Source organism: Hylaeus anthracinus, unplaced genomic scaffold (genome assembly GCF_026225885.1).
Source record: "Hylaeus anthracinus isolate JK02 unplaced genomic scaffold, UHH_iyHylAnth1.0_haploid 4, whole genome shotgun sequence".
Lineage (NCBI taxonomy): Eukaryota > Metazoa > Arthropoda > Insecta > Hymenoptera > Colletidae > Hylaeus > Hylaeus anthracinus.
Window position 1 is genome coordinate 6,166,474 of NW_026535289.1, and position 21,780 is coordinate 6,188,253.

Here is a 21,780-nt window from a genome sequence, read left to right on the forward strand (position 1 = left end):
GTGAAATAAATGGTTTTTCTGCAATGAAAAATTCCATCACCAGAAATTTAAGAGGAAAATAAATTAACCATTTTCTATTCGGAACAATGTTTTAATATAAAGGACTCGAGTTTGGAGAGGATGTCTTTAATTAAGCGCGTCGAGGACGTTCGGGGATTAGAGTCGATGAATTTTACGATGATCCAGGCAGCCATTTTTATGGAAATCGTATGCAAACAACGGTTGCTCCGACGCGCAATCTTGGCGGGAGCGTGATGCAGGAAAGCAGAACGAGGAATTCGTTTGCGAACGCTGACGGTGACGTTCGAAAATTTATAAGAATTCGCACGTTGGTGTAAGGACGGAAAGTGTGGCAGTGCGTTCAACCTGTTGTGAAATTCACTGTGACTCGTGCGCGGGATAGTTTACCGTGAGCGGATACTAGAAACGCGTGTCGTTCTAAACGTTAGAAGTAACTGTGCTACGCCGGCTGCCTCGCTAAGTCGTAGGACACATCTGCCAGATGCTTCTCGCGGAAATTCTCGAGGAATGGATCGTTCGCCTTGTCCTTTGTCACTTTCTCATTTTAAACAAACGTTTAATCGCTGAATCTCGTTTTAACGTTAACAAATACTTCTACTTGACGCCCTTTGCGATCAGAATTTTCTTTCAATTTCGTTTCCAATAACTCAATATTGATTTATTGGTCTTATTTGAAGTGGATCAAGTGTACCAATTATCACCATTTTTTGTTGCTACTGTTTCGCTCACTTGAATTGATCTGTAACGACGATTCATGTCTTCCTTCGAGTATAAGAGCTTCGGTATGGTCTTCACTATCGTTACTGTCTACGCATGATAAATTAAATATTCACCGGGGTTTGTCACTTTCTATTATGATACTGTATTATTTGTTTTAAACAGAAGACCATATGTGATAATGTTTGTCTCTCTTAAGCTACCAAAACTTTCACGAAAGCTTTCTCAACTGATCTACCAATTGGAGTACCTTTTCCTGTCACCGCTTCTTAACACGTTGGTCGCCACGTCACCCAGAAATGAGTGACAGGACTTTTCGTTAAGGACCCAAACAGATAATTCTAAAAGTGAGGCGATAATGGAGAGGTTAAACAATGAAATACAACGACAAGTGTGAAATTATGTAATCTTCAACAGTCTCGAGACAAAATTTTAACTTCGTGAAAATTTTTACGAATTGTAGTCTGGCAGTCAACGTGTTAAAACATTTTTTAAGAAGACGTGGGATATTAAAATTCAAGAAAACTAATTCAGTATCATTCCGTCTACATTTTCTCTGAACATCTATTTCGGTAGATAGCCTCTTCGTTAAAACATAAGAAGAAGGAAACTCTGGAAGAATCTTCACGGATTCCGTGGACACGTCTCGGGCTTGGCGGGAGGGCACAGCTGATCGCTGGGCCTCGTGTCGTAGGGAGCCGTGGCAAACGAAGCCAGGCTGCTATAGGCCGCGATACGGTTTGTTATTGCGAGCGGAGTGAGTGATTCGACGGGGCAGCCGAGTCTAATGCCGCTGGCGGGCGAAATCGTGGTCGCCGCTTGGGCTCCCTCGATACTCCACGTCGGGCTTCCTCGGTAGCAGCATCGTTCCCTGCAACCGCGACACCAGCGTCCGAGCAGCGATCTCAAGATTCCGTTCGGTCTCGAATCGTGCGCCCCTAAATACGACGCGAGCAGTTCGGATTCCGCGACTTCCAAAGCGGTCAAATCGTCACGTGACCGCGAACCGATCGTTTCGTACTCCGTTTTCGTTCAGTGTTTCCTCGTCCTCCCAACCGAGACGTCTGGCTCCTGTCGCATTTGGATTTTCATCGTTGTGCTCCTATCGCATCTTGGATTTTGCTTTTTGTGCTCTCACCGTGTCTCGTGGACCGATCGTTTTGTTCGGGTTGTTTGATGTTCGACGATGAAACTGAGATTGTGAAAACTTTTGGGTGGACGATCCGAGGTTGAACCATGATTTATCACAAGCCAACCGTACCGCGGTTTCGCATCGCGGAGCGTGTCAGCGTGGCCCCAAACAATCGGCCGATTTATACCAAACAGAGCAGCCACAGTAGCACGTGCAGCTTGAAGAGCGCTGGGTCTACGCCGCCTTGCGTCAATCGGTACACGAGATATTATTTTTTCACGTTTGTAGATCGCTGATCGGTATAATAACGAGGGCAGGGTAAGAGAATGATCAAGAATCGGTAGATATTGTTTAACATGGGAGGGCAGATTCAGTCGAAACGATTTATTTATTTGATTCATACGTTTCGAACATTAGTGCTGGCCTTCTTCAGGACCAATGCATTATTAAATAGAGTAAAAATATATAAATTTCGTTCAATTTGATATAATTAAGTATACTTTGTAAAGCATAACAATTGAGTGTCATTATTAAAGTAGCTTGAATTATTATAAAAAATTGAATACAAGTTGCAACGAGGTTGATCATAATTCATTTACTGAAACAGACTTGTAACCACTACCCGTCATCCTTATTTAATTTCATCTGCTGCTTCAAAGAGTACATTTCGAAGAATCTTATCTTGAACAAACGAAGCATGTACAATAAATCATAGTCACTATTACGTACGTGTGCATTACCTGGTACACTACCTCTAATTCATACTCTATCAGTATCATTAGTCATTCGTTAACCTGGCATCTAATCTTGAACCTGAGAATACACTCTATAAATTAATATAAAAAGGAACATTAGTATCATAGAGGAAAAAGAGAGCCAAGATAGAAATTTCGCCTCGTTGTCTTATTACGTTTCTTGATCTTTTGTCGATAGTGTCCAAAACTTCCCTTTTCTCTACTTTATTCAGAATTTTTGCATACGAATAGACAATTCTGTCGGGACACAGTGTCGCCAATTTAGCGTCGTTCATTTAAAACACAACGCTGAATTATGAACAGTTTCCGCTTTCAGTTCCTGTCAGGCAACTGACACGCGTGCTGATTTCAGAGCGATGTCCAGCCGCGAAAATGACTCTAACGATACGTCGTTAGAAGCATTAACGTAAAGTTCCCATTCAAATAAATTTAACCCTGTGCGAGGATTTTAATTGACCGTCTGGAACAGTACCGTGCATCGAGACTAAACATTCATTCTTTTAACCGTAAATTAATTTTTGTTCGACTTCTAAGAATCATTTAAGACCTCCAAAGGTTCATTTCCCAATAAACCTTGAAATTTTGATCAATTGGCTCTGATTCCTTAACAAACAAAAATATGTATACTTAGTGAGCTATGATGAGAACACATTAGTCCAAGAATGGCACAATACAACTGGTTCGCTTAACACTCAAACTACTAATGTTTGCTCTTGACTCCAATTGTGATACAGCGATAGAGAGTAGTATACGATGTCGTGACAATGCGAGATTTTATATAACGGAACACGGAGGCTTGGAAATCGAGCGTTGATTCTATAGAAACCGTTCGACACCGACTCGGAAAATGTTAGTAAATCGCGCGAGGTTTGTTCGCACGTCTGTCGAACGAAAAAAAGAAATGAAAAAAAAAACGGAACGTGTATTGAATTCCGCAGCGTTGTTCTGTAAACACGTTATATTGCCTTAGCCGTAAACATTTCCAGAGAATTGGCAAGTCTCTTGCGAAATTTTGTTCATTCGCAATTCTAACGCGTCGTCGGAGAAATGAAAAATTTGATGTAACGCTTTCCTTTACGACTTTCTAATATCGAAGGAATATTTGTGAAACGCAGAAAATCGCGAACTCACGAAATTGCTTAGTTCGGAATATTGCCTCAGGTTTACGTAGAAATTTCTTTCGCGAATTTGTGTCGCAACGTTGCGAGTCCAGTGCAAAATTTATGCAATAATCTCCTTTGCAGGTTTCTGGTTCGAGAAAAAGTTAGTCTTTGCTAGCAACCAAATTTGGAAATGCCTCGAGACTACGGGACGATGTACACTTGTCGTTGTAGTATCGTTTAAATCGATAGATAAACTGCTCCAAAAAAATAAATGTGTTTATGTATAAGTAACGTTAAACTGTGAGTGCCTGTTATGGATGGAAACAATGATTCGCGTCCATTATGTGCCTATAAAGGATGCGGGGAAATCTTGTTTCCATAAATCACGTCTTGCTTGAATAATGACTAGGTCTCGAGCGACCTTTCTAACCCCATCGCTTCTGCCGGATGATATTCCGATGGAAATCTTGTTCACGACCCTCTAAACGTTTGCCAACGTGAAAATGACGACGAGCTTTGCTGCCACATGGCTGTTTCAAAATCGATGCGAAAATTTAAAGCAAACTCATCAATTTATCCTTGACACAGGTTTTAGAGAATAGTTATCTAATTACGCGGAATCGCCGATGCTTTGAACGGATACGCAGTCGCAATTCAGGAATTTGCGTATTATTCGGTAACTGATAGTTTGCTTTCTATTATGATTGCAGCATGAAGCAACCTTTGGGAAGTAAAGGACCCTCGCCTGTTCACATGGGCACACCTGTTCGGTCTGGGATCCAGTCACCGAAACCTACTGTCAATGGATCCGATTCAATGGTGTAAGTATCTCGATCACCAATCTAACATTCTCGAACTATAGTTAAACAATCTAAATCTTAATATGAGTTGACTCAGAAATTATAACGAATAGATACTACGCCAAGAAAAATGTTTAGAATTTCCAGAGCGATCAAGAACCCAATTTTTGTTTAGTAATAGTCTGATAAGGTCCAGGAATTGTGTTTTAGGGAGTTCAGAAAATTGAAAATGTATTTTAAAATCCATCATACCTAAGATAAGGTATACTGATTGGAGCAGAGATTCGAACATTCGATACTGCTCGAATTGAGATACCTGTGTGCCCACGCACCTTTCAAGTCGATATCGCAATCTGCTAAATATTGACGTTGACGAGGAACATCGTGTATTTTATTACGTATAATCTTTCCAGGAGACAGAACTCGACGTTGGGCACTGCCTACGATTCTAGAACGCAAGAGAGTCATTACGATGTCGTCAAGCCGATGAAGGTAAGTCAATAAAATGAGATTATGATTATTGCACTCGATACAACCATATTAAATAACACATCATTCGTTGTATTCAACGCCGTTTACGTTGCTGTTTTTGTGGATACTGATAGCGGTAGAATCATATAATGATTAACGTGTGAACAACGTTGATACGTCGTTTCGTGAAACTTAATCATAGATAGATACATGTGCAATCCAAGGAAACCTGCACACCTTAATTATACTCGTTTATTATTGATTTTACGCGTCAAGTCCATTGGATTGCTATTTCAATGTCTCAGAGAATATCTCATTTGTCACAATCTTCATTTATTAAGTGGTAAAATATGCTTTCTCGCAGGATAATCTCCGCAAGCAGTGACATGCTGAATGTAAAAAGACACCAAACATTCACGTAGATCCATTTTCAATAATTTCATAAAAGCTGCATAACATGAAACTGCAGATAAATTGAGGATACATAATTTCGATTGACTTAAAAACTAATCAGGAAGTGAATCGGCCAATATATGCAACATCTTCCAAGTCACCTTAATATTATATCACTGATAGATCCACGTTTGCGTCCCACATTTGCAAAGTGAAAAATAACCGTGACGTTCCAGCTTCGCTCATTGTTGGATTTACAAATTGAATTCACAAATGTCTACAAGTTGTTCGCGATTCTTAAAGACAAACTCGACAATGAATCGCATGAAATAGCAAATGCATTAAAGAGTTCGCTGGAAATCGTAGGACCGCAGAAAGTGGTTGCAAATAGCGTTTTGATCATCGAATTAATGTGCAACTTTCTACCCACCTTTCCTTATTTCCGTGGAGACTAGTATAAATTTATGACCCGTTTATGGTTAAACTTGCTATGCATCGATGAAACTGGCTTGTCGACAATTTTCGCGAATCGTTGTAAATATTGCACTCAACGATACCTCCCTTCTTCCCTATTTGGAACTAACCTGTAATTTCAATATACTTTTTCAAAAGTTTAATCGTGGTTTAGTAAAAACCTATAACTTTCCTTTAGTGGACAAGCAACTTTTTCACACGATTTGCGCAAATGTCAGGACAGTTAAAGAGACTGTCCCTCGTCGCAAATCAGTCGATCCGACGGTGAAAGTATAAAAGGTCTACAGTGAAATTTGGAAAATTATCCACGAGTTACAGGAAAAACCGTTTCAATGTATACGTGGAGTTTAGTGGCTTTCGGGTTTACCACTGATTTCCTCCTCTGGGTTAAATTTAGAAATCGTTTCAATGTCTTCACTGGTTCCGTTCAGATTTTCTAATATGTGGTTTCTTTTTTTTTTTTTTTTTAACACGTATCAGATTGAAAATAATTAATTTAAATTCGTCTGAAGAAGCTCGTTGTGCATTGCTTTGGTATACGTGACACAGAAAGCTTAATATCACTCAAACTGAATTCAAGTTTTTCCTGATTCTTTGCAAAGCAGACAGCTACCAAATTTTGCAAAATATTGGTACGATCGATAAAGTCAGAAACGAAGGGAAAGCATTCGTCGCCATTTGGCTCGACGTCGTCTGGAATTCCAGCAATTGCCGATTGGTTAATCGTCGAATTGCCAATTAAACGTTCTAATTGACGCGATTAGCAATTGATCGCATAACTCTTCCCTTCTCTGCTCTTGTCTTCGCTCGACTATGTCGAATCCTTTTCCGGAAAGTCCACCGAGTGATGCAACCAGCCGCGAGACACATTAAACGCGCGTAAAGCTTGCTTGGATATTTATCGCGCGACGTAATGTTTCCGTTGCGGAAGATCTGCTCGGATAACGCGTTTGTTCAGCCCGCGTCCAATGATTTTTACGTTCGAACGACGACGAAAAACGCTGGAAAGGAAAACACTGATAAAATTTTAGCGAAGCAATTACCATAACTGACGTCGACGTGTTGTCAAGCAATGAAACTTTGTGCAATCATTGTAATAATTATTCGACTGTTGAATCTATTCCCGTCGAAACGTCCGGTTGCGTCACCGTTTGATCAACAAAGAGGCCTTCCTTTCGTGTCGAATACATCAGATATAATTCGCTTTACATCAACTCTCCAAATTCGAAATCGACGTCTGCTAAAGGGATAGGGGTTCGATATTACTATTACTTACTGAAAAAACTCAAACTTTCTAAAGATCTTTCTTCAGGCCATCCAAGATGGGCTACGAAATCAACACCTTGCTCTTGAGCTTGGAAAGTAATCAAAGTGTTTTCGACTTGGAAAAGTTTTTGAATGAAAAATCGAAGGAGTTTTTTAAACAGAGAATCGAACAATTAGTGTCTTTACTCTGGCAAAAAGTATTAGAAAATGATGGAAATTATTTTGTTGATTAGTATTTAAGATTTCTTTAATAAATAAGCCCACGAAATAATTTCTCGATAAAAAAAATAAACTAAAACTAAAATAAACTAGATTACTTACAATAGAATTTCAGTGCCTGAAAACTCAAATTTTCTAAGTGTCCACTCTTCACCTCTTCCTCGATTAGCTCCACGATCTTTATCCCTAGTAATTTGAACTGCATCTTATGCAAAGTTGATCGAATCGAATACTCATCAGCTGGAACATACCTTGTCATTCGCAGAGGCAGCTCCACGAGGCATTAGTCATTCTGGTTGTAGAATCGCCATCCGCGTTGCCAATGCGATCGGATTATGCAACGCAATGATTTCGTGGAACTGCATCGCGATCGACCAGGTGTCCACGGTCCATTCTGACGCGCATGTATGCGACTTCGATCCGATTCCCATGGCCCAGGTACGTGATCGTCGCGATCGCCAACAGCTGCTGGTAGTAGTATCTGTCTTAGGACGTGCTAATGAGTCAATGGGTCACGGCCTGTTTTGTCCCTTTCCAGTTTCGCCAACTAGTTCAATCGATCCGCGCAAGATTTGCTTTTCAGCGCAGAGGTGTTGCGACACGAGCGTATCTGCGTACTACGGCCAGGATAAATCGGGTTTCGTAGGTGTTATATATGCATTGGTGGCACAGGTTTCCGTCAAAGCAGTATCTTTTTCCTCCGTTCTCGTGCTCGACGAACGTTACAAAGTATGGCCTATAAATTTTCGGTATTACAGAAAACACGTGCTTTGGATCGTATAGATAGTCAATTATTTTCCAGTTGAAGCTAGAAATATTAAAATAGAAAAATGAATGAAATATTGAATTTACTTCGTGGAATTTTAATCATATTTCATTGAAAGAGTTGAGAAAAGTCTCAAGGTTTAGGAATAATTGAAAATCTTTTCTTATTCTCATCTTCGTAATCTGCTACCAAGTATTTCTTTGTTGGTATTGCGAATGGAACGTTCCAAACGCGCCGTGGTGGTAAACTCCAGACAAGGTCCGAGCACCTACACACGAAATTCTAACGCTTGGATCACGTTGCGCGATGACGCAGTTGATAGATGCAAATCGATGCATGCTCGCGCATTTGCCTCGCACAATTAGAAGACGCATCATGCCGCAAACGAAAATGGTCGTTCCGCGTGGGCGAGCATGGTTTCGCGAGATTTTTTTGTCACGCTGCGTACTTAGCGATGATTCTGCGACAAATCTCATTTTTCAATATTAATTCCCGTCCTATGATGACGTAACCGAGGAAATTAGCATGCTTATCGAACGTACCACCTCGTTTTATAGTCATGGTACATCTTATTTGGTTTAGGATGAATTGTTTTTTTTGAAAAATTCGCGAGCCTCTAAATAATTTCACGATGTACAGGAGAAATTACGTTTATAACATTTACACTTGTAGGTATTACTCATATATTATTAATCTTTTCTTTTCAGTAGATGATTAAATCATTTTTGTGCTCCATTGTATGTATTAATTTTTTCTCTGTTGCCAGTGAATGTTAAATATTGTTTGGAAGACTTTTCGTGTCATTCAAAAATACGATCAATGAAATTCGATTGTTCTAATTAATTATTGAGAAAGGAACATTTTCCGTGCCGATAATTGCAACAATTGTCACGGTATATTCCACTGGAAACTCGACACCTGCGAGCGTGTCGCTTTTCCGAAAGGGTACACCTTTTCCTACTAGAACTAAAAGCGCGATACACCTTCGATCGTCAAGGTGAACTGGAATCGGCATGTGGGTGTCGAAGATACGCCTAGTAACATAATAATGACACGTGCGCATTACACGCTGTGACGTGACGATTATGTTAATGACAATTAACCATAGATTAGACCCGCACAAATTTAATTAAAATATATCTCTATACTTCCAAACTTCTTTCCTACAACAAATTTCTTGTCATACTCTAATCCTCAAACTGTATTGAAATTCAATTAATGATTTCGTACTGTACAACCATGACTTTTATTTTATATATAATTTGATTACACGATTGGAAGTAAACAAATTGACAGAGCAGTTGACAGGGTTTTTTTAAAATTTATTCATTGCATTGTCTGGGTATTGTAAGTACGCCTCGAGTGCGTATAGAACGCGGAATAGATCGTAGCTCCATCTCGTTGCCCTCGTGAAAGTCAGAACACACAGTGAATACCAGTACACTGTTACCGCTTTTTGTTGGTGATGCAGGGATTAATTAAAAGCATCGGTATACGAGATCGCAATCGGATTTTACCGACATAGTGCTCCCGTGTCTTGGTGAATGGGAAGCGCATAAAGAACTCTGCCTGCCATACTCTTCTGATTACATAAATCTTTCATATCGCTCCTGCCTCTAAATTTTCATATGCAAACATTATTGTTTACGTCAGAATGTATATTCCCTCAAGCCAAAAACCTCGAACAGTGTAATTATTGCTTTAACAGCATGATTAACTTTAACATAAATATTTAACTCCTATCGATTTTCCATTCGCGTGTTACCCAACGTGTATTCTATTACTTTTTTATTTCATTGGTCGAAGTTCGTTCTGAAAGGATAGTTGTTGAATACATAATTGTCGACCACGTAGTAGAATATTGTGATAAGCGCGTAGCTCGTTGTCTTAAATATTTTCTTGTATCGGTTTGACACGATAAACTGTGTTTACCGCGGTTCGACCGTGACTCACCGGCCGTTTTTGTTCTCAAATAGTAACGGGCAATAAACATTTTTTTCCCCTTTCGTTCGTCCGCTGAAGGCTAGGCCTTCTGTAACAGCAGTACCAAACACGAGGCGCAAAAAAATATACGAACGAGTTGATCCTAGTACCGAGAATATGGTCTGAATTTGTAAAGTAAAATGTGGTATGATACCGAGAATTCGACACTTTCGGTATTTATTATTGTGTTATTGCGATACTACAGTATTCTCAAATGATTGCTCCGCTTCGCAACCAAGCATGTTTAAGAAATAACTCCGGAAAACATATCACGAAGACATACAGATTTAATACGCAAAAATTTTAAACAAAATGTAACGGATGCAGATGTTTACTTTATAATACAACGTGTGTCACATTTTTATTTATAATATTTTGCTTAAAAACTTTCTCGTCGCAAAATTTTGCTGATATTCTTAAGTACACAGATTATCGACAATGATATTGACAACAATGATTAACAGTATCGAAGGACAGACAACTGGAGACAAACATAGAAGTTTGTATTGATAGAACAAAGAGCGTTGCGTCACAGATAGTCCAAGTATCAGCATCTGTAATCGAGGAAATCCAAAAATGAGAGTGCAAAGATAAGGAAGAGAATCTTATATCTATACATGTCAAACTGGTAGATCTAAAGCAAAATGACTCAAAAAGGATTCGATTGAAAGCCAACCTAAAAAACGAAAGTCCTATCGTTGCAAAATTCGACATATGCAGTTTCGCTCCAAAACTAAACTCTGTGTAAAACGCTTCATGTAGTCAAGAAAGGAATACAATAAAAATTGAATCCTTTTAAGAGCGCCATAAAATGTGAAATTGCATAGATCGATCTATCGCAGAGTCGTGGGAATATACATTTGCGACAGTGGAACGCGTCGTGCGCGGGAGATAGGCCATAAACAGCGAGAAGTAGAGCTCACAATGGCAAAGCGAGTTGGCACTCGACCCGATTACGTTCGCTGCCAGGGTCGTGTCGGTGTTCACCCGCAGTTTTGCGCGACAAACCCATAAGGTTTGACCTAATATGGAGACTTCGACTTTGCGAATGCCACAGCTCTGGTGGGGATCCGTATGGAGAGCTCCTTTGAGGCCTTCGGGTCTCTCTCCTCACGGAGTCCCCCAGTACCTCACCGGACGTGTGTTACGCCGCACACGCGTTTCCATGTAACCACGATTACGTTTCCGTTCCGTGAACCGTCCGTACGTCTTTTAACGGGACATGTTCGCCAGCCTTCGGGGCGGTAGTGAATTCCACGCGTCCTGTGCCATCTCACGGTGAGAGATACCTGTTGGATTCAATTATTCATCGAACCAACAGCGAAAACAAAAAGGATTGTTTTGTTGGGATCGACCAACGTGCTTCGAACAGTTCAACGTAAGGAAATTTGTTAGCGTTGCAAGTTGAGGAAATACAGCGTCGTCGCACACATCACTTCCTGGATACATAGAAGAATATTCCTCGATAATTTCGAGGCAATTCTGAACCGTAAAAATAACTAGAAGACACTCCCACGGGACCACTGTCACGCATACTACTGACATCACGCGTATCACGTGCTGGATGTATTCCTACAGATATTTCTCGTAAATTTGAAATCAAGTGGTTCGAAATACTTGACAGAAAATTTCCATTCGAACTACTTGAAAGAGCAGTACTGTTATCGCACGCATTACGTGCTGAGTAGATACAATATCGAAAATTTTGCGTCAACAGCTACAAGATAGTCAGTAATTCTCCTCTATCAAATGTTATCCAACCCACGAGTATCATTGACATCGCTCAGGCAAGAAGCCTGAACTCCGAAACTCCAAGAAGCTAGAGTTTCTCTAAGCGAATTAGGTGTCTCGACATGTCAACTTCCGCCCATCAGCAGGCGGCGATCCGTCGCCTGGAGGCTCTCTTTAGAGACGTGAAGTTGGAGCAACAGCAAGGTAACCCAGAGGTGGTCAAAGTGGAGATCGACTCAAGCTGTTGCGATATTCATGGGAAGCACGCGAAGGAAAATTGCTGGAATCGCAGAGGATCCGCGGGGAACGTGCAGCAAACTAGAAGGGATTTCCTGAGTCGTCGAGACAGTCACCTAGGGACATCCCCTAATCGAAAAGGATCCCTCGGATTGCCCATGTCGCCACCGAGGAAGGAGCTTCATCCTTCGAGTTTTCCTAATACTTTACGAAAGAATCCTCTGGGTGCGTCCATAGGAGCCATAAACCACACGAAGAGGGACTCGTACTCGAGCACCATAGGCAGCTCGGCCTTGAAACGTGACCCTATAGGCAGATCTATGGGTTGCTTGAAAAAAGACATCGTCTCAAACTATAATTCGCCTTTGAGACGCGATTACGTAGCGAAATCGATGTCTAGTCTCCAGAGGCCCAGCTCGAGACGCGATGTTAACAATTTGTCCAGTCTTTTCGCGACCTCTCCGCCCTCCCCAACCTTAAAGAGCACCTTGTGCTCGTCGAGCAGCGATCTGAAGGCGAAAAGCACGTCAAACCTGAAGAGCTGTATGGCTGGGTCCAGTGGCAATCTGAGGAGCAACTTGAACGTGACGTTGAGCACGGATCTATCGATCGGATCCAACGGGAGCCTGAGGAGAGACAAGCTCATGGCACCACTTTCCAGCAGAAGAGGCTCATACGACAGGAGGAGACTCTCCACGGATTCCTTGGATAATACGAAGAGAAACTCGTGGGATCCGGGTCGCAGGGGCTCCTCCGGATCGTCCGGAGGTTGGGACGATCCCATTTGGGAGGAGGGAACGTTCGACGCTGGCATCGACCAGGTATTTTAATTCTCTTGTGCTTAATGCATTACATGTAAAGAAAAATGCACGAGTGGCACGATGACGTGCCATTCAAATTCTGCCGATTAAACGATTTAAAGAGGTCTACGTCACATTGGTTTATGACTAACGTTTATATTTGCTGTGTTACGAATGATTTTGGTCATCGCGAACTGGCGTTATTTAGATAAATTTATTTGGACGCTTTGATCAGATTTTGGTCCTCTTTGATAATATACATGTATCGACTGTAAATGCTTGTTCAAGTTGATATTTTCATAGATGCAAAAAGAAAATTGAGTACTTGAATATTATACACTCAGTCTCATAAATATTCGTACCCTCTACGTCTATTAAAGAAGTTTGCCTAAATTAAATAATAGGTTCGATGTTTTCAAATAAATATTTCGTTAAAAATATGTACACGGAACTGACTGTATATATTTTTCATTTGCACACATTCGACTCACCATAAATATACGAACATCCACGGTCTATAGTTTTGTTTTGTTACGTATGCATTTAAGCAAAGTATATATTGATCAAATCCGTAACACAAATGAACAGAAATAATTGTTTTCGTATCACCGAGGTGCTTTACACGTGGCGCCGGGACATGCAAAGTGTTAGGCACGTACTTACGTCATCCACATGCCTTGCACGGTATGGATATGCTATACGCCGTGTTAGTCATCGACTGATTATGAAAGCATCCACCGCGCCGGAGGATACGCGCTTTCGATCTCGTTAATTCGTTCACGTTGATCATTAGAAGCACGTGAACAGCGTTTACAGAGTGGAGGGCGTGGTCCTTGGGTAGGGAGCATCTTACAATCCAAGGGTGGGAGCAAAAGGAGACTTTTAATATAGGATATTGTGGACAATTTAATCTCTTCAGGGACGATTTTTTTTCATGCTTTACTTATAACTATAACTGTACATCAGAAATAATATTATCAGTGCAGTCAAACCATAAAATTCTGTAGTGAATAAGTTGTTATCAAATTTTTGTTCTTTTTATTATCGACAGTAACTATAATTATAACAAACTAAACGTCCACATATGTGGCCAAGGACGTGAAGAGGTTAAACGTCTCGTTGTATATTCTTCTTGCATTATTTATAATTTGTCACGTATCTCTATTAGTGATTAGGTGATTACCTTCACTTCTAAGTTTTAATTAAAAATGGAATACGATCCTTTTGTATACAAGCCACAGAAATTCTTTCTTTTTTTTTTTTTAAGGAGAACGCTTTCCAAAATGTTTAGAAATCACAGTAAACGCTCCGTACGCGTTGTTCATCGAAAACCGCGATTCTATGGTTGCCATTTTGCTAGCAATAAATTTCACCAGTGCCGTTTCTAGGGTAAGGCGTCACGGGTATTTACGATGTCGATTAGCAAATATTTGTATTCCTATTTCGTTGGAATGCCTCTCGATGCGTTTCAACCGTCGAATGCCACGTGATTCAATCTGTAATTTTATTTTAGACGAAGAATCGAAATTTGTTTACCACGAATTTTCTATTTTTTACAATCTACATATGGGATAGTAATTCTGACATTGGCCTGTTTTACAAAACACAAGAATTGCACAGTGGAATTTTATTCATGCAGGTCACGTATATATAACAACTCTAACTGATACTATGTCGAATTAACTTATTTTCTAGTTCGTCAAGTGCATTTTATCTGAAACTCCGTCTCGCAGAAAATGACCATCGTTATCCATTATTTTGTTCGTATCATCTTTTCTGTATTCCTCTTTCCTTGTATTGCATTGTGCCCTGTAAAGTGTGTCCCAAAGAATTTCATTCACGATTTGCAATAATTCGCTAGCTAAACTGTTCTTGTCGCTTTCGTAACTCCTTTAACAAGTCATTGACACAGAAAGAGATGACTGGCATCAATTACAATTAGGAACAGTTGATAAGTTCTAGGGGCGTGTTCAGATTACATTTATAAACGTTCATCGGTACGCCAGCAACATTCGAATGGGTTGAATTTAAACACAAACGTTACAGCATCTCTTCAATCAGTTAGATCTCTTATTTACGATCACATGTCGTCATATAAATTTTAATTAAATTTCCTCAGCTATTCCTCACTTAAAAACAAATAAATGGATACTTTCCAAAAACCTTATCGTTTAATAATCAACAGAGAAAATGAATTATGAGCTGTGACTCCATAGTTTCCATCGATTTTCTGTGGAACTGGCATTGCACTTGGAGTCTCAGCTCGAACGCAACGGTAGCGCGCATTTCCTGAAACCAGATTACCGCAGGTGAGGCCTACGCGTCGTTTGGCCATGGAGCGACCCACACTCACCTGCGCGGCGCTTGTAACTCACAATTTTTACATTCCCGTCGCGCGTCCCGCTTCCTCCTCGTCTTCGTTTCGCGTTTACAAACGCTCCCTTATAAATGTCGATCGTGCGCAACCGATCGACCCACGCCACGCGGTCCTCGATATGGCCACACTACCGAACGGCGTCGATTTAAAAGCAGCGTCCGCGTCATGAAGTTCAACACGATTCGATCGGCACGATCGCGTCGCCCGTGGACTCATCCTGGGATTATTCCGTCGCGTTCACCATCTTTCCTCTTTATTTAGCTCGTCGACGATTCCACCATGCCGAATTCATCGCGTCGAAAAGTGCGTATCGATCTTGACCGATCTTTTTTGTGTGGAATAAAACTACTAACTCTTTTATACACGTTCCTTATGAAAAAATAACAGCAAAATATGGAATATAATTTTTTCATTTAAAGCTTAGCTTTCGAGAAAATCTATTTTGAAAATCCTATTCATACGTATGCTGTAGAGCATCGTATACCGCGTATCGTGTTTATAAATAATGTCTACTCAGGATTTAAAAGTTACCGAGTTCAAGAATAAATACACAGAAGAGTTTTAACGAACATTTTATTGTACCATTTACGTAACTCAGCCGTAACAGCATACGTATGAATAGGATTTTCAATCTCGATTTTCTCGAAAACTAAGCTTTATATGAAAAAATTGTATTGCATATTTTGTTCTTACTTTTTCATAAGAAACCACCTCGTGCCCGCTGGTACGTGTTATTCGGCCACACTCTGTGCAGTTTTTGTTTATAATTGCGTAGTTGGACCTGTGAGTAAGCACGCCGTTGTAACCTAAGTAGGAGTGCTGTTTCTAATTTGTGAGCTACCTTTTTTTTAACTTTTGAGTGTTAATTTTTTTAAGGTATTATTCACTGGTCGTTTAGTTCGTCTAACCAAGCTGTTAGGTGTAACTGCGACGAGAGCTCTAATACCTCGCAGCTACGTTGGTTAATAATTGAGAGCAGACCGTACGTCGAGAACTAGTTCGCTAAACGGATAATACTCGTATCGCGGAACAATCGCTTTGCGGCTCGTTGAACGAGGAACGGTGTATTGTTAGTCCCAGTAGCTTGTTTCGCGAGTAAATGCTCATTTGCATCCAAGCGTCGGGAACGAGAAAGCATAATCTGCGCCCGTGTATACCTGATCGTTTGATACACTGATGCAATTAGTACGAACGTACTTCTAATCGCGTCAGGAACAAGGCGAAACGAATCTGAACGCGACGAGGTCGTGTCGATTTCAATCGAAGTCGAAGGAGGCTGATTCATCGAAAATAAAAGTTGGTTGGTTATGTTTGTTGACGTTTTAAATTATAACATGAGACAAACGGGAGAATAAAACACAAAAATTGTTTGGAGTCAAATAATGAAATCGAAGCTGTTGAGTTCACAATTGAAAGTAATTCTGAACAAAGTGATCCTAACACAGCGATAAAAATCAAATGTACACGAATTAAAACGATCGATTAAATTATACCAGACCAGTCTCATGGCAGGTATTTAGACTGGAGAAACGGTGGACAGAACACTGTGCTGTTTGCTTTACGTAATTTGTGCAAGATTCGTTATCGAATGGAAAGTTTTTTTTTTACGTAACATGTATGCATCAGAAAAATGAAAGGCTCATCCTCTGGACAAGAAGCAATTACGTTACGGAAATGTCAATCGATCAAAGAGTCAATTTTGATTATCGTCGAATTCGGTTGTCTGCTTCTAATTACAAACGCTATCGAATCGCAACACACGAAGCATATTAGGTAACAGAAAGGTGCTTTCTATCACCTGAACGATACAGAGGCCTATTTTGCCTGTGCCAGTACGTAAACCTCTAAACGAGATACGAGGATCAAATTTGTCTGTTTTGTCGTCTATTTCTTGGAGTGCACTTCCATTATTTGAGCCGTTCGCTGCACAAATCGATTAACTCCACTTATTGAAAAATCTTAAATTTCAGTGTTGAAACATTCGCTATAATTATAACTTTTTATATTTCAGCGAATTTTCAGCAACTTTTTGTTTTATGGAGTTACTCGATTTGTGCAACGAACGGTTCATTTGTAGGATGCATCGGACTGTGCACGTAATTGTTGAACTCCTGGCCAATTTCCGTCTAAAACGGCACGTGACTTTGTTGCACGGCTTACTTCCTCGATACGATGCACGTGCATCGGCCGCGATACGCCTCCAACTGCACGCGTTCTCTGCGATCGCAGATTTCGTTCGTGTCGTACCGCGCAAAACCGTTTTATCTCACGGTACGACGTCCGAGATGATTGACCGATCGAGACCTGTACCGTTAGCAAAAATTGACGCGTATTGACACGTAAACACGCGACACATGCGCGTCCCTGCGACTTTTCCTCGCGAGGAACTCTTTACTAGGAAAAATTCGCTATTTAGGTGACAGTTTCTAATAAAGAATCAAAAACGGAACACACATCTGACCCTTTATTTAATCGATGAAAACTGTTCTTTGAATCGTAAAATATAATTATATTTCAAATTGACTAAAGATGAAATATACGTAGTACATTAATTACTGCAATAGAACCTCAATAATAGTAAAAAATTTAGACTAAAGTTCCTGTAATCCTTTGGTAAAATGGAAGGTTGTTACAGAATAGCTCATTTTAAATTTTGCTTACCTATCTAATTCTCTACGTCGAGTACTTCCTTTCTCAAAGTCCTTAGATTTATCCTTACTACATTTACAGTCTACGAGAATCTAAACAAAAATTAAAATAAAATCTGCTCACCGATTGAAGGACACATCGCCAGCCCCACAGTCGCAAGTATGTAGTTTCTCGAGACCGTGGTCGTCGGTTTCGTGTTTCAAGAATCTGCGTTCTCCAGCGCGTAAAAATCCATGTAAAATATCGCGTGCACATGGCTTTGCGCGCCCACGATCGTGCTTGCTCTTCATACTAACAAAGTGCTCGCGAGTGCTTCGAATGTCTTCCGCATAGCGTGTTACGGCATAGCGGACGTCAAATCTCTCCTACGCGAGCACTAAACATTTCATGTACCAGTGTAACCGGAGCTTTGGTGTTTTAACACACAGCGATCACGAGAGTCAAAGAAATGGAAAGTTGTCCCGTTGTTCGAGAGCTCGAATGCAGCGAGGGCCTGCGCGAAGACGACTGTTTAAAGGATGAAAGTAGGGAAACATATTGTATTTCTGACGCATTATGTCGAGAATTTCTTTGTGACGTAATGGGAGAAAATAAAAATTTATTATGGATTGAAATAACGACAGGAAAAGTAGGCTCGAGGGTAAATATAAATTAAGTGGAATTTGGAGGGAGTACAACAAAATTGCAAGAAAAAAAGCTTAGTGGATATAGTAGAATACGTTGGATTTATTTTGGAATTTACAGGAATTATCCGTTTCAAGATCTAGGGAATAGAAAAGTGTATTTACAGTTCCATCGATTTTGTTAAACATGAAATTGCACGGATTCCCTATGTCAAATGCAATTAGAATGCACGAAGCGCGAGCGCGCGGAATAGGGTCAAGTTCAACGTGGTATCGCGCGAAGAAATCGGTGATTCATGCGGTAAATGTACAAACCAGGGCTAGTGAACCTTGACGTTTCTCTGGCAAGAATTCTTCGCCTGGCCGCCAACGGGTCAATTAAGACGGTCGATCAGGATTTACGAAACGTATACTTAATGTCTGATGAACATTGTCATTTATGTGCTAAGCAGCTCTTAAACTGATCATTCTGCCGAGTATAAATATACTGGATATAAATATATCGAACCGTTGTGGCTATTTCGAGTGATCGATTGAATCTTTATAAATGCGATAAATATTTGTTTACTCTATAATAGCATACAATTATTCCTAAATGTCTATTCTCTTATCGTTTTTACTGTCACTCAAAATTATACACACCACTTACAAAAATGCCGTATACAGACACTAAATATATTTGTTAAAAATACTGAATATTATAATACAATTTAATTTTGTCCAAATTAGAAATAGTGAAACGATTTTCACGCAGATTCATAGATGGATCGCATTGGGCGCGTTAAAAAAAAGTATCGGAAGAAACGCATCCTACGAGTATGCATATCAATTTATGTAGGATGCGAATATACATTTTTTACACGCACAAATTATGAGAGATAAGACAACTTTGGAGCGTGCTGTGCTTTGCCAATGAGGTGAAAGTCGTGTCTCGTCTCTAAAGTTCAATGAAACAGACCTTCCTTCATTTTGCATTCTTTTATCTTTCTTTAAAGAGGGAAGATTCCGTCGGTGGTCAATAAAAGTGTTTAGGGAAATGTGTTTTTTTGTTAAACCACAATTTAATTGCAGATACGAATTTAGTATCACATTAACGAGTCGAAGTACCGCGCTAGGATGTGTTCATAGTATACGCGCTAATAACTTCTTAAATCGTCTTTGGTATGAAAATCAACTTAATGGAGCCCTGTAGCCGCTTTAAATCGCACGAAATATGCAATTAGGAAGATGGAGATGCTCGCGGAAAACTGAAAACGCGTTAACAAGGGTAAACGCAATTTGCGCAACGATAATTAGGATGAATTTTCTCAATTTACACGTTGTACTGTTGCGACCTTTGACCTGTTAATGCATCGCTAATCGTGATTTAAATTACAAATTTTCATGCTAAAACTCTTTTACTTACTTAGGATAATTTATTACAAGGTATCCACACTGTTTAAATCGTTTTAATGTTATTCACGTTCCTTCCAGCACGCATTTGGCTCACGCACAACCCTGAACACGGTTAAATATAGTTCTCGTTACGATTATGTTTCACGATCGTCGAGATTACTCTGCGGATTATCCCGTTTCGTCACCTTTAATAACTCGCTGGTCAGTGGATTTCCATGTAAAGCGATACGCGTAGGCAATGCTCGACAACATGTTTACCAAGCTGGTTGGCAACACCCATCGATTTTTTCACTGTTTCTCCACTCTCTTCAATTTCTTAACACGACCTACAGTTTGACCAGTGACAGGTTATCCTCGCGTCAACGAGTCGTCTTGTCGTTATTCTTAGAGTCGATTAAGTAGGTCATCGTTAAACATTTGCAATGTTTATCGTATTTGTCTAGTGTCACTTGATGGCACGCTAACTCGAGATCTTCGGACCTCTTTGGTTCATGGTCAGACGCTTCATCTACTGCTCCCCAGGCTGACCTTTGTCGGACTAATTCTACTGCGAGTCTCCCAGATCAATTTCCGTGTGTTTGTTGTTTTCTCTGTCTTCTTTCAATGTTTTAACTAAGGAAGGAATGTGAGAATTTGTTATATTGTGTTGTTTAGGAGGGCTTTAGGCCTAAATCGTTAGACAAGGGAAGAAATGTTAATCTTCAAAGTATTATTTTATTACCCTAGTGATAGAATCTAAGGACTAAACTGTGATAATTTATGGAACGTATCGTTAAAATATTTGTTGAGAATAACACCATAGGTAGCTTGCCATTTTGAAGAATAAATGAGGTTTAAGAACTCCAGTCTATATTGTAAATATGATAATTAAATTAGTTGTATTATAGATTGAAATACGTATAAGTTTCTACTGAGTTTCTGATGTATACCTTTTCTACGATTTTAAATTTTTATTCTTTACATTCAGAGGTTGTTAGATCGGTAACAGGTTCTGCAACACCCAGCCAAGCCACGAACCCTGATTGTATTTCTGAGATCACTTCCTTGCCAACAGTAGACGAAGCCGTGGAGGAGTTTCTGTTTTACCAGCCAGACACCAGCACCGCGACTTTCGATTTCACCGCAATGTCGAAGGCGTTCTGCCTTGAATTTACAGGTTTCTGCTCCAACATGATTCTAATTATTATCGCCGTACAAAATCGTATTAGCATACAAAATGTACACGAAAAATAATGAGAATTTATGCTTGAGCCTTTACGTTCGGAAGAAATCTAGGTCGCAAACGTACCACCGACGGATACAAGTCCGACCAGGCGGATCTAATGGTCATCGACTTTCTTATAAATTCTTTGTGATTTTCACGAGCTCGCTGTTTTCTCCCAATCATCCTCCTAACGTCTCGGTGCACCTAAACAGCCGCAAGGTTGTAAATATGTTACAGATCAGCGGGCATTCATGCTGTGATTCCATGCGCACGTCTAATCGAATCACGTTGTTCCAAATATCGTGCATTCCACTCGATGTGACGTCGATGGAGTCTAACCAGCATGGAATCATAATTTCACCGTGTTTTACTGCCAATCTGTACGAAACTATTTGATTAAACGATTAGAGAAGTCTTTATCAGGTGTTCATCGATATTTTAATTTCTGGAACCTTAAGTTCATGCTGAACTGCTTTTGAAATTTTTCTGACGATTTTGATAAAAAAAAAAATTCAAATTTAATGTTTCGTTAAGGTTTAGAGTAGAGGATCCAGTTGATAACGTGCGAATGATCGATCAGGCGCGTTTCCACACGCGCGTTAGTATTGCTTTTGAGAATTTTTCGGCATTTGCTTCGATAAGTCATGGTCTGCGTACCACGACC

The 21,780-nt window shown here is 40.1% G+C and overlaps 1 protein-coding gene and 1 long non-coding RNA gene across 6 annotated transcripts in view; one reads left to right on the forward strand and one right to left on the reverse strand.

Annotated features, from left to right (window-relative positions):
- LOC128895049 (WD repeat-containing protein 47) overlaps window positions 1–21,780 on the forward strand; it is a 92,790-nt gene that overhangs the window by 37,903 nt on the left and 33,107 nt on the right. For all 3 annotated transcript variants that reach the window (XM_054157271.1, XM_054157268.1, XM_054157269.1), the window contains exons 5-6: window positions 4,439–4,549; window positions 4,942–5,020. In XM_054157271.1, coding sequence (XP_054013246.1) covers window positions 4,439–4,549; window positions 4,942–5,020 — 190 coding nt within the window. The remainder of the gene's footprint in view (window positions 1–4,438; window positions 4,550–4,941; window positions 5,021–21,780) is intronic.
- Window positions 5,035–8,524, reverse strand: LOC128895067 (uncharacterized). 3 transcript variants are annotated; one of them, XR_008461682.1, is made up of 4 exons: window positions 7,454–8,524; window positions 6,910–7,103; window positions 5,823–5,976; window positions 5,035–5,669 (listed from the first exon to the last, which is right to left on the reverse strand). It is a non-coding gene; the product is annotated as an uncharacterized LOC128895067 (long non-coding RNA). The 3 variants fall into 3 exon arrangements; XR_008461681.1 differs by having other exon boundaries at window positions 6,910–7,106; XR_008461680.1 differs by having other exon boundaries at window positions 6,910–8,524.